The 13,134-nt window shown below is 37.4% G+C and overlaps 1 protein-coding gene across 1 annotated transcript; it reads right to left on the bottom strand.

Annotated features, from left to right (window-relative positions):
* Positions 1 to 2,657: 2,657 nt before the first annotated feature.
* Positions 2,658 to 10,944, bottom strand: cbx6a (chromobox homolog 6a). The gene is made up of 6 exons (XM_079889590.1): positions 10,817 to 10,944; positions 10,155 to 10,198; positions 8,016 to 8,081; positions 7,579 to 7,645; positions 6,450 to 7,427; positions 2,658 to 5,965 (listed from the first exon to the last, which is right to left on the bottom strand). Exons 1-6 carry the CDS (start codon positions 10,889 to 10,891, stop codon positions 5,963 to 5,965), a joined length of 1,233 nt encoding a protein of 410 aa, XP_079745716.1. The 5' UTR covers positions 10,892 to 10,944; the 3' UTR covers positions 2,658 to 5,962.
* Positions 10,945 to 13,134: the final 2,190 nt, after the last annotated feature.

Here is a 13,134-nt window from a genome sequence, read left to right as displayed (position 1 = left end):
TATTTTTTTTTACAGTGTATTAAGTTACTAAACACTGTAAAAAGTGAACAGTTGGATCAACTTAAAAAAATTACTTCAATTGGTAACACCTAAAGTTTTCTCAACTTAAATTATCACGTTTTACTGTTCACTTTTTACAGTGAATACTTCACCTAGATTCAATATTACTAGAGGATTTAGGTAGGGGTGTCCAGTCTCCCCTCCCCATACCTCTTTTTATTAGTAAGTCAGCTTCTTTCTTCTCATATTAAATCAAGGCAAATGAAAGGTATCACTGATAGAGAAATAAAAATAACCCAATTAGCTGATGACACTATACGCTCGATTCAAAACGAAAACCAAATTTATGTGGCCACTGAATTAATCTGCGAATTTTCAAGGGCATCTGGTGTATACTTAAATTTGGCTAAATGTGAGCTTATGGCCATCAAGGAATGTTCTGAAGCTTCTTATTATGGTATTCCCTTAACAAAATGAGGTTCCATATTTGGGAATAGTCATTACTAAAAATCAGCACAAAAGGTGTTTACTAAATTTCAATCCTATATTGTTGAAAAAAAAAGGAAATTAAAGCAATGGCTTATGAGAGATCTTTCTTTATAAGGGGCAAAGATCTATTAACAAAGGCTGAGGGTATTTCCAGACTGACTTATGCAGCAATGGCTTTGCATCTTAACAAAAATAAATTGTAAAGAAATTGATAAAATTCTATTTGACTTTATATGGAAGCAAATTTCATCGCCAGGCCTTTTTATCATGGTCCTTGATTTTCAAGCACAACTTTTCACCACATAATTATTATATATGGAATAATAAGGATATATAAACATAAATCATTGTTTCTTTTCACTTACAGTGAGTTTTTGGCACATTATAAGATTCCTGTAACACCAGGGGACTATGCAAAAGTTTTTGATGCAATATCTCCTGAAATCTGTATGCTGTTTAGACATCGGAAAATACTTAATATTCAACAATGATCCTCATCTACTATAGTAAGTTCTTATGTAGGTATATTTGTTTTTCCCCTAACTCACAAAACAGATCCATAAGAGCGTTATTTCAAAGAAACAATGTTTCTCTGCCTTATATTTGCTAATACTGGAATCAATTGACCGAGAATATTGTGTGGAAAAAGGTTTGGCTTATACCTAATCAATAATCAATATTTAAGTACAAATAGAGTTAAGGAGGATATCATTCAAATATACATAAAATTGACCCAGTTAAACATTGCTTTGTGAAATTTAAAAGCGATATTGATTTTAATTGCGCTTTTTATGACAGTTGCCCTGAAACCGTGGCTTATTTATTTTGGCACTGCCCATTTGTAAGACCATTTTGACAAAATGTGAGTTTATCACAAAGAACATTGATGACAAATTTGTGTTGTTTTGGAAACATCTATTATTTGGTCTTTTGGAGAATTATAGAGACAAGCACAGTCAGGTTTATATAATACATTTTATTCTTTTAATGGCAAATTTTCCTGTAAAAAAAAACCCTGTTAATATAATTTAAGAAAGAAATGGAGCTTTATATTGACTCAGTTCATTTTTCTATGAAGCAAAAAGCAGTTAAAACTCTGAAAATGTGTAAATATTTCAATGTCTATGTAGATCTACATTAACCACCCTAGTGTGCAACTCTGTTACTTTTGTTGTATTTTCTTAAATACTGTACTATTTGTAACATGATCTTCTTTTTGTAAAAAAAAAGGGAAAAAATCTGTCTGTTTGTGGGATGCTAACTGACTGATTCTATCTATCTAGACATTTTATGTCTATATATCTGTCTACAGGGGCGTAGTTTGTGGGGGGGTTGGGGGGGAGATAACCCCTCCAATATTTATATCTATGCATTACAACCCCCCCAATATTTATACCATGATCACATGAAAAATATGCAGACCCAAACTTCAACCCCCCCAATGTTTAAACCAAATCTACGCCCTTGTCTGTCTATCTATAGGCCTATATATACAGTTTATTTCGTTATGTCCATCTATCTAGGCCTATATATCTATATCGTAATTTATATCGTAATTTATCTATCCAGGCCTATATAGACAGTTTATATTGTTATGTCTATCTATGCCTTTATATATAGACAGTTTATACCATTATGTCCATCTAAGCCTATATATACAGTTCATATATATGTTATGTGTACGTCTATGTATAGTCGTTATATATCCATGTCCTGTAGGGGGCGCAAGAATATCGTTTTTCACGTCTCTCCAAATTAATGATTAATTTAATAGTTTCTGTGGTCATTCAGAAATCGAACTTTGTGCTCCCATTAAGAATCATATAATGATCATGGCATTTCTACAGCCAGAAATAAAGGCATGTAATTAGTCCAGAAACTTCAGCTATTCATAGCATGTGGTTGTCCTGAGTGAAGCCCACACGAGAGCAGAGGTGCACAGACGGAAAATCTCTCGTGAGAACTATAGACTCGTGGTTGAAAACATGTTCCTTTCATGGCCTTTAGGGAAACATCACTATTACGATTTCTCAAAGGCTGCCATTCTTATGCATTTAAAGATAGATCATTTGGGATGATTCAGAATCAATGAAACTCCCTTCAATGGAAAGTCATTTTAACCCCCTGTAACAATATAATTAAGTGGTTGGCAAAAAAAGAGTGTCTTTAAAGTGATTTTATTAAAAGCCTCTTTCAAGAAACACACAAAGCAACAACAACAGTAGGCTATGACATTTAAAAGACCTGTACAATAAGGGTTCTCAAATCATGCATTCGTTACATTACAATGTCATAGCAACAAGTTCATTATCATAATCAGCTTCATCAATGGCATTAACCTTACACATTACCAAAGAGATGACTCATATAAATCACACTGTTTTTGGGTTCTATACTCACTCAAACCCAAATTAGACTAGTCAAATTGAACAACAATGGCTATAAAATAAAGGCAGCACATATCATTCACTTCTACGGCACGAGAAATTATTATTAATAATAAAAAAATTCTTAAAACAAACAAAATAAAAAACACATCAGACACTGATATTTGAGCATGTAACCTCCAGTATACCTTCATCCTTACCTTTTTAAACATAATCTCTTGTCTGTGCCGTGATGGTCCCTGGTGGCTACATCCCAGAAAACACAAGCCCTATTGCATGAAATGTAGGCCACATATTATCATAGTGCTAAGCTACCTCTTTAGGAGAAACCATCTTGCATTGTTTCACACCATAGCAACATCTATTTTCTAACATTACGGATATAAAGGTAAACAAAGACTTGGCTGTTTGTGGAAAGGGAACAACATTATGGTCGAACAGAGCAGCTAAATGCAACACATGCTTCGATATTAGATATATTACTGTACATATGAACCAAACGTGGCGCCCATCGTGGGGCAGCACCAGGGATAAGTTAACAACATTAATTATTTCAGACCTGGGATAAATGTTTGATGACTCTGATAAACAAAAATAAAGGACTTTGAAAAAGAAAATAAAGAGTTCACATTAATGTTTGGAAGCCGGTAAAACAAAGCAGTTTAAAGTTTTTAAAAAGTTCATATAAACACACACACACACTCACATTCTAAAAATAATAAAAATTGTCAATATTTGTAAATAATTTTGGGAAAAACTATTAAAAAAAGCCATATTTTTCTAAGGTACATTTCTCCCTAAAGGCACAGTGATAGAGTAAAAGTGCTCCATTAGAGGATGGCTATATGACTACAAGTGGAACTTAATTGTGTTCTATAATTAAAAGTATAATGAGGTTTGCCTTTGCCCTCCGGAAGGACAATTTATCATCCTTCAGTACAACCAAGTTAGCTGCCATAAACTGTGTGTTAACCTGTTTCTTTAGGCCTGATTCTAATATTGCTTGCTGGATTGCTCCACAAAAAAAAAAAAAAAAAAGCCTGTGAAAAGATTCCCACAATTTTTAAATAAATTGAAAAAAGAATAAAGTTACCATAACACAACTTAACCATTTAGCTTGTTTAAAATATTAAATTCATTCCCCTCAAAAGTTATCATCACGTACTCACTTTCTTGTATTTTCAAACCTTTCTTCAGTGAAACATAAAAGAAGGTATTCAGCAGAATGTCCAAGCTGCTCTTTATTTCTTATAATGAAAGTGAATGGGGACCAAGGCTGTCTAGCAAACTTTTCTAAAACAGATTTTTAAGGAATCGCTTACATTTAACTCCGTTCTTCACACTAAGCTATCGGATGCCTTCATACAACAAGGAATACAGCGCATGAGTCATTTGTTCATTTTGGAGTTTTACAGCTGCTGTTCCCCATCCACTTTCTTTGTATGGAAAATAGCATCAACATTCTGGTATGAGTTTGGAACAACATGATGGTGAGTAAATGATGACAGAATGTAATTTTTGTGGATTAACTATTCCTTTAACCTTTGTAACTACACTCTACAACCCATGTAAAAGTGGAATAGACATGAGCGGTGTCTCTACTCATAGATATATATACGTAGATGCCACATTCGACCGCTCCAGAGACGACGCGCCTGCCATCGTGTAACGGTCAGCGTGTCGTTAATTACAGTAAGAATCAATGATGCCACAACATTGTGCAGCTTCTAGTTGCAAGAACCAGGTGAGAATGTGCTGGTTGTGTTTTTATATGTATCAACTCAGGTTACAGGTTTTTACTATGGTAACTTTTCAATGTTTTGTTGTAGTGTATTGTGTTAGTTAAGCAGAATTATCTGCTGAAGTCTATTGCAGATATAGATATTCAAACATGCTTCTAACTATGGTTGCAGACGCTCATTTAACTTGCTCTCGAAAGTTCAAGGACCGGCTTTGACCGTTTCAATATGGCGGACGGCTTAAGTATAGTGGCCCATAGAAACAGCCGCTAATGGGGCATCTATGCATGTATATCTATGTATCTGCTACAGATGCACAGATATCGTTTTCAAAACTAGATTGCTAGATATCTAGGTTGATATGATTGGACCAATACCAATATCGGTACAGACACATCCCAAGCACCTACTAACTAAACAAGCTAGCTTTATCCCAGGTCTGTATCGGCAATCTAGCACCTGGTCGGACCTGATGACAAGCTCGCCAGCATAACACTCGCCATGAACATGGTCCCGGACTGTATCGTTTGAGAGTGCGAAAGAAGGCAATCTGTTATATTTGGTAGGTTTGAGACCCACTTACTCTAAAAGTCTCTAAAATGGTATTTGAACTCCTTCAATCAAGTTCTGAGAGAAGTTACCTCTGGTTACCAACCCCCCCCCCCCAAAAAAATACAGTAACTATTACTTGAAACACAAACTATTGTAGTCAGAAGGCAATTATGAGAAGGAACTTCTCCAATAAGGAAAGTGGGTTGTTGAGTGTGTGGAAGGCTTAACGTACAGTACCACACATTAGATGCAGTCCTCAGCATTCACACTTGAGTCAGTTTAGAGTCTCGGCAGACATCTGGATCAAAGCGTTCAAGTGGAAGGAAATAACTTAACTGTCCTCAGGATTTCGCAGCTTGGTGCATATAAATACAGTCACGTCTACGCCCAGGTGATCTAGTGAGCGCAATGATGACATGGGTTCTTCATGAGCAATGGTTCTTCGTAAGCAAAGGAGACAGTTGGCGAGATCAATGCATGGGTTGGATGCCTAAATAGGCACATTGCCATAATAAGTGTTATCTAACAAGTGCGTGTGCAGATACACGATCTTCACCCACACTGGCTGAACTTCCAAAGCAGGAGTGAAGCATCTTGTGGTCGGTATCCTAATAACAATGCACCTCAAAAGATTAAAAAAAAAACGTCTCGAGTCCAAGAAAGCTGTTGAGGTCAACATTTCTTGGGTGGATTCTGAACTTTAGGTCTGGAGATATGGGAATGGCGGTCTCTACAGCACTGGTGGTGACAAGACAAGGTGCAATTACTGGGCAAAAAGGCTGTGGAAAGACAGGATCACTGGGGAAAAAAAAGAGGGGGAAGAAAGGCATGAAGTACTACAAAACCATCATAACATGCTGTTTAAAAAGTATAGGTCAAGGGAAGCAACCCTGCCTTTAAGTATTACTTCAATATTTCTTAATTTCACCAAAAATACATTTTAATTTCAATCACGGCAACTATTTTAGGGTGCGTTAATATCATTATGGCAAGTTCTCATGGGGTTAAGTGGGCAGATATTTTGGCTGTTGGCATTTAGGGGGGACTTTCAAGAGGCAGCTGTGGTGGGAGTGGGTGGGTTGTCAGCCTGGCAAGGGGAGGAGGGTTCAGAACCCGCTCCAGAATGGCAGAATTCCTTGATGGTGACTGTGAGAAGGTTTGTGGTGACGTCAGTCACCACTACATTGGCACAGCTGGGTGCCATTTCAGGGTGCCAATCGGGGTCCCCCTCTTTTGGCACCCTGTTTTCCTCATGAAGTGGAGCAGTATTGCGGTCACTAACCTGGCTGACCGAGGCTTGACCCGGCTGGGTTCGATGTCGAAGGTTCCGTTTTCGGCCCCGAGAAGTGGTGAGATTCGGAGAGCCCTGGTCTTCGTCTTCAAGAGAGGATGATGGGGAGGACGAATAGGAGGGTGAGGAAGGGAGGAATGGCGTCTGGCTGGACTTTGGGTGAGGTTGGGAGGCATCTCGGGAACGTGATGAGGCTGGGGAGCCCAATTTAGTTGAAGTAGGAGCTTCAGGTTGGGTCAGTTGTTTCTGAGATGAAGGGGAGCTGCCGTTAGACCCACTGGAGCTGGATGGAGAAAGTGAAGGCTGGTACTGAGGAGAGGAATGGCAACCACAGGTGCTTCCACCTTGATTGGCTCCAGTATTGGACCCTTCATTGGCCATGGAGGACATTGGCCCACAGGGGTGAAGCCCGAATGGCTGGCCATACATTGGGAAGCCCAACATCTTCATAGGATGCTGGAATGGCCTATAAGGCATGTCCCCATGCTTTTTCCCAATGATGCGATTCCTGGATGGGACTTTCGCCCGCCCCGTGTACGACTGCGCTGGCCTTCTACTGGCTACTCCACCATTTTCAGCTTTGTCAATGACCTTCAGGTTCAAGATTATGCGTCCCCGCTTAACCTCCCGAGGTTTTACCCTGCGGTTGAGTATGCGGACAGTTTCGGAGAATGGGGAGATGGGAGGACGGGGTGAAGATGTGGATCCTGTTGGGTCGGCCAGAGGGTCGGGTCGTGGCAAAGGTCTTCGAGACATTCTATGACAACGATGGATGTCTTTCTTCAGTTTATGAGCAGCTGCGAGAGAGTGCACTCTGGGGGTTGGAGCGGTTGAGTAGGAAGAGGATGATGAAGGCTGAGGAACAGCTGAACTCGTTGAAGAGGAAGAGGTGGGAGGCTTCGCAGTGGTGCGAGGTGGAGTGCGTCTGGGATTTGAGATTCGAGGTCTATCACCCGCCTGTGCCCGTGCCTAGACAAGCAAAAAGCAAATATGACCGAGAAGTACTAAAATATCAAACAGGAAGTTGTATGTTTTGAAACGCTCAAGGCATAAACTTGAATTAAAACATTTAAAATAAAAAAAGCATATATTTCTAAGAACATTTTAAGAAAACTCAAACCTTTAGTACAAAGTTTTTTGGTTTAGGTCCACGTTTCTTTGGGCCGTGAAGTTCCTGCTCCCGCTCCCTATGAAATATGGGACAGCACCATTTAAGCCAAGGAAAATATGACATCACTTTAGTGTCAAGTCTAAACCATAACAATCAAAATGAAAGCCTTTGAAGTGTAATACAAATCTTCTTTGTTTAAAAATTCATCATAGAGGCTAGTTTCCAGACTGACTGGCAGCAAAAAGCTGCAAAAATAAAGCAAGAAAAGAAAAAGAATGAATGTAAACAACCTTTACTTGGCTCTTACATTGAAAATAAGAACTGATGGGACATATGTACACACTGTATATAGAATAAATATTTTGGTTCTTTCCATTTTTATAACTTTGCTTAATTTTAGAATTTAGGTTTTGAGAGGTAAAGGCAAGTCTTTAAGTGACACTCACTTTTGCTCAAAGGCCGCGATGAGACGATCATCCAGGATGTTCTCCTCTGGTTCCCATGTGCTGTGTCTATATTGCAAAACATTTGAATCTTTAAAATGGTGATGGGTACAAGGTTTAAAGGTCCAAGACTTCCCCATCAAGATTTCAGTAAAAAAAAAAAAACTGACGTATTTATTAGAGATGCACCGATACTACATTTCTCTGCCGAAACCAATAGTCAGAATGATATCTGCCGATAGTTTGATTTTCCTAAGGAAAAAAACTCTCCCAAATAATGCTGCAAAATATAAAGGGAATCCTCTCATTTGGCACATTACTATATTATTAGAGGTGAAAATTAACAACAGAGCTTTTATATTTAACTGGTATTTATTTTCAGATATAATAATGTTTGTATGCAACTCGGTTGCACATAAGTTAGTTTTCATGAACACTTGTCTTCATGACAAATGTAATCAAGCATACATGTATAATTAACAGTAAATAAGCTCCTCTATTTAATTTAATAATAAGCTCCTGTTTTTATAGCTAACTAACAAACTGTGAACATCGGATAACTTTTCTGAGGTAAGTGCTAGGGCTGGGTATCGATTCAGATGTCCCAATTCGATTCGATTTCGATTTGAAAGCTCTCAATTCGATTCGATTTCGATTCTAAATTCGATTTTGATTCCCGATTCGACTCAATGAATATAGATTTAATACAAACGCTATATTTATGAAAAAGAACTGTGAATATAAGTTTACAAGTGGTTAATTAATAAAAAGAGCCACAAACCTGTATATTAAACTTTTTATTTTAGGTAACTTGGGTACATTAAAACAGATCCCAACTCTATATTTCAAATGCATACAATGAATAGACAGGATTTTGATGCAAGATGAAAAATTGATGCTGAAAATTGGACAAGTCAGAACAGTCGCATGCCTTGATCAAACAGGATCAGGTTATTTTATGTTTAAGATAAAACAAACATAAAATCTCACAGCATTCGCTGTAACATGGAGGCTGCAAGCCTATGCACAGTGTAGGAAAACTAATACTGGCTTTTGGGTGATAGATAAATAAATATGGGAAAAAATGAGATTTTGAATCGACCATATTTTAAAAAACAATTAATCGAAAATTAGATTTTTTTGCCCAGGCCTAGTAAGTGCATCCAGAATTTAAAAGCTAAGACCTTGTTTCTTATCACAAGTAACAAAGCTACAAATGATGTTTGGTGTAGGGAAAAACTGCAGACCTGGCAACCCTGGCTTGAACAATGGGTAGTTTATAGGGTCAAATAGAGCCTGTTTTAACATAGCTATTTTTAAACTGTTAATGCGTTATTCTCGCGTTGACTTGCCCTAAATTCAACACAAGATTTTCTTCCCACACAGTATGGGTTGCAGTCTGAACATGTTTTTTCGCCCCCGTTTTTGTGCATCAGGCAATCTTAGTGCTGAACAAAAAAAAACCTAATCAGAGATCAAGAGTATTGGGATGGTGGGGTTGATGGATAAGTGTTGTATTGAATGTATAATTGTGTGGTTTGAGTGAATGTCAATGTTGAATGTATGTTAAATGTTGTGGTAAACATGGATACTGTCATGTAAGAAAAATTTCAGACCTCAGTCTGACAATAAAGTATTAAGTAAGTAAGTTTTGATTGACACGATATAATCCTGATCGGCCGATGGTGAAAATAATTGCTTTATTATTGCTCATTGCTTAAATATACATTGTTGCATCTCTTATATTTATATACCGGTAGTTTTTTTTTTTGTTCTTGTTACAGATCCTTTAAATAGTGCTGTGGTGTGACAAATGAAAAAAAAAAAAAAAGTATAAATACATTTGTATATATAACTCTTAATTTATATCAGTCCATCAAGAATGCATGCATTATAATAAAAACTAATACATTTTTTTAACTTAAAATAGTTTTAGAAGTAGTATATCATGTCAGAACACTACTTGACCTTTTTAAGCTACCCAAATGACACTTCTGCTATGATAAGGCCTATTTTTCCATGCATGCAAAAGAAAGAAAGTCCCTTTCCATCCAAACAACAGAAAAGGTTAAAATACAGTTTGCATTGCAACTCTAAGTGAAATTATATTCATTGCAATATTTATATATATTACACACTTACTTTAGAGCCCAGCCTTTCCATTTCACCAGGTACTCGATATGACCCTGCAAACAGAAAGACAATGGAAAATCCTCTTTATTTAACTCTAACTAAAGAATGCATGAGCAAAGCATGCTCTATTTCAACCTCATGCCCATTTATTAGATTTTTGGGGGTCACTGGGTCAGTAAAGTGTGTTAGTCTCAATTTAACTTAATACAAGCACAACCAACACTTTAGACCATGTGGCATGACACCGTGCAGTATTTAAACTACTCGATCCTCCAGCATTGTTGAGATTTTTGAATCTTGGGTCAGCCAGCATGCATTGATTTTGTCATGGACTCAAGCCAGACACTTTGTCCCTTTTTAGACTCCCCCTGCTGCTCTTTTAGCGGGCTGTTGTCAGTTCCCAGCACAGCACAACCCAATTTTACAACATAAACTCAAGTTGCATATCCAAATGACTCGCATTTGACTTGTTATTTCCAATCTGACAATGTAAATAAACGCACTGGGTCGCTAAACAGGGAAACATCTGCAAGTAGGCCTCCCCCCTCTTGTCATTGCAGGCGCCTTGAAGCTCCGCATCGCGAAACAAATGAAAGACGAACCCCCCTCTGTGTACTTTGCGTCGTAAAAAACACCCCCAGCTACCCTAAACCTAATTTTTTCTTACTTACTTTCCTAACGCGGCTTTTCAGGATGGATTCCGCGGCGAAAACCCGGTCTCCGGTCGCCGACAGCTCCTGCTCCATCTTTTAGTGCGCGCGCTCCAGACGGTTCTGTCTCGCGGCACTTCACTTTACAAAATCTGTGACAGCAACAAAACCCCGCGCTGTCACGTGATCCGGGTCAACTAGCCCCGGTAGTCCTGGAAACGGCTCGAGAAGTAGTAAAATATTAGGACATTTCCTCATAATATATTTCTTGATAATATAGGATAAATTAAACTCAATTTAAAAAAAAAAAATGTAAATCACAATCGTTGGTTTCCTATATCACAATAACAGAATGTTGAATTATTAAAGTCACCATAAAATAAAAAAATAACAATTCTTGTTTTTAATGAAATATTCCAGTATTTTATATCTTTAATTCACCTCCCACTTGCACAGACGTCTTCGAGAAGCTGTTTCACTCGGATACACCTCATAATAGGGAAGAAAAGACTATCGCAACTTCTGTTTAATGCCTTCCTGCAAAAAAAATTAAATTAAAAATTATATCTATGTCAAATATTAGTCCAGATTCAGACCCCATCATAGAACAAAAACTGAGCGGCTTGTTAAAATTACAAATTCAAGACTTACTTCTAGCTGTTCCGGCCACTGATGTATCTCAATTTTTACTTGAGCGCAGTGCTGCGTTCGACACTATAGATCATGGCATACTCTTTGATCTACAACACAATTACACTGGTATTAAGGTGATTTAGATCATACCTTTCAGACCATTACCATTTTGTTTATCTGTGAATTATCCAAGTTAAAGTCTGTATAGTATGGAGTGCCACAAGGGTCAGTGTTAGGCCCTCTGCTATTTTCAATATATATGCTGCCACTTGGTAATATTATTAACCATGGAAACATGGAATTAGTTTCCACTGTTATGACGTTGATACGACCAGAAGAAATCTCTAAATTATTCAAGTTGACTGAATGTGCTAAAGATATAAAATATCGGATGACCAGTCATTTTCTTCAATTAAATTCAGATAAGACTGAGGTATTACTCATTGGACAAAAAAACTGTACACAGAATCTCTTAAAATACAATTAGCATTTTGAAGGATGTACTGTTACTTCATCCTTTTCAGTTAAAGACCTGGGAGTTATATTAGACAACAACTTGTCTTTCGAAAATCATATTTCATATGTTACAAAAACAGCCTTCTTCCACCTCAGAAACATTGCTAAGCTCTGGAATATGCTATCAGTTTCTGATGCTAGATTACTGTAATGCTTTATTGCGCTGGTTGTCCTGCATCCTCAATAAACAAGCTACAGTTAGTCCAAAATGCAGCTGCTAGAGTTCTTACTAGATCAAGAAAATATGATCATATAACACCAATTTTATCATCTCTACACTGGCTACAAGTTCTGAATCAATTATATAGTATTGCTACTGACCTATTAGGCCCTAAATGATTTAGCTCCTGTGTATTTTACTGATCTTCTATCGCCTTACAATCCATCATGTTCTTTAAGGTCACAAAACTCTCGTAGGGTATCTAAGTCCACTAAAGGAGGGAGAACGTTTTTGCATTTGGCTCCTAAACTCTGGAATAGCCTTCCTGATAATGTTCGGGGTTCAGACTCACTTTCCCAGTTTAAATCTAGATTAAAGACACATCTCTTTAGCCAAGGATTCATATACAGCATCTCCTAACCTTATACAGTTATATCAGATCAAATGCACAGGATTATCTTTTGCTGGAAATGTTATGAAATGTCATTTTCCATTTGCTTTTCTGTTTTATTTTTGGGATGCCCATCCTGAGGTAACTGAGTATGTCAGCTCCAGTTTGGATCCAGCCTCTTATGAAGACTTCTAGATTAAGAGATGGTGCCAACTCCTGCAAAGACTTGAGGTGACACCAACTCTAGATCAACATACAAAACTGCCAAATGTTCAATATATTATCATCATTATTGTCACAACTAACTGCTTTAATGAATGTTTCTACTTAAATTAATACATGTTAGTGAACTGCATTATTATCTTAAAACTGTACATTTCTGCTAAATGGACATTAGTATACTTGGACACAGACGTGCATTTTCTGTAAAGCTGCTTTGAAACTATATGTATTGTGAAAAGAGCTAAGTAAATGTGAATTGAATTTAATAATTTTGCTACTTTGGTTTGAGCAGACAAAAAACTAACCTCTCCAGAACGTTTGTTGCAGGGAGTTTTTTTGTGACAACTTTAAAGGGAACCTCTCCAGAACGGTCCCTACAGGTTATTTTTAGGTCTTATTTTTCCAACAATGATATGT

This window comes from Squalius cephalus (assembly GCF_949319135.1).
Source record: "Squalius cephalus genome assembly, chromosome: 13".
Taxonomy (NCBI): domain Eukaryota; kingdom Metazoa; phylum Chordata; class Actinopteri; order Cypriniformes; family Leuciscidae; genus Squalius; species Squalius cephalus.
The sequence above is the reverse complement of the archived record's forward strand: the minus strand, read 5'-3'. Positions and strand labels throughout refer to the sequence as shown.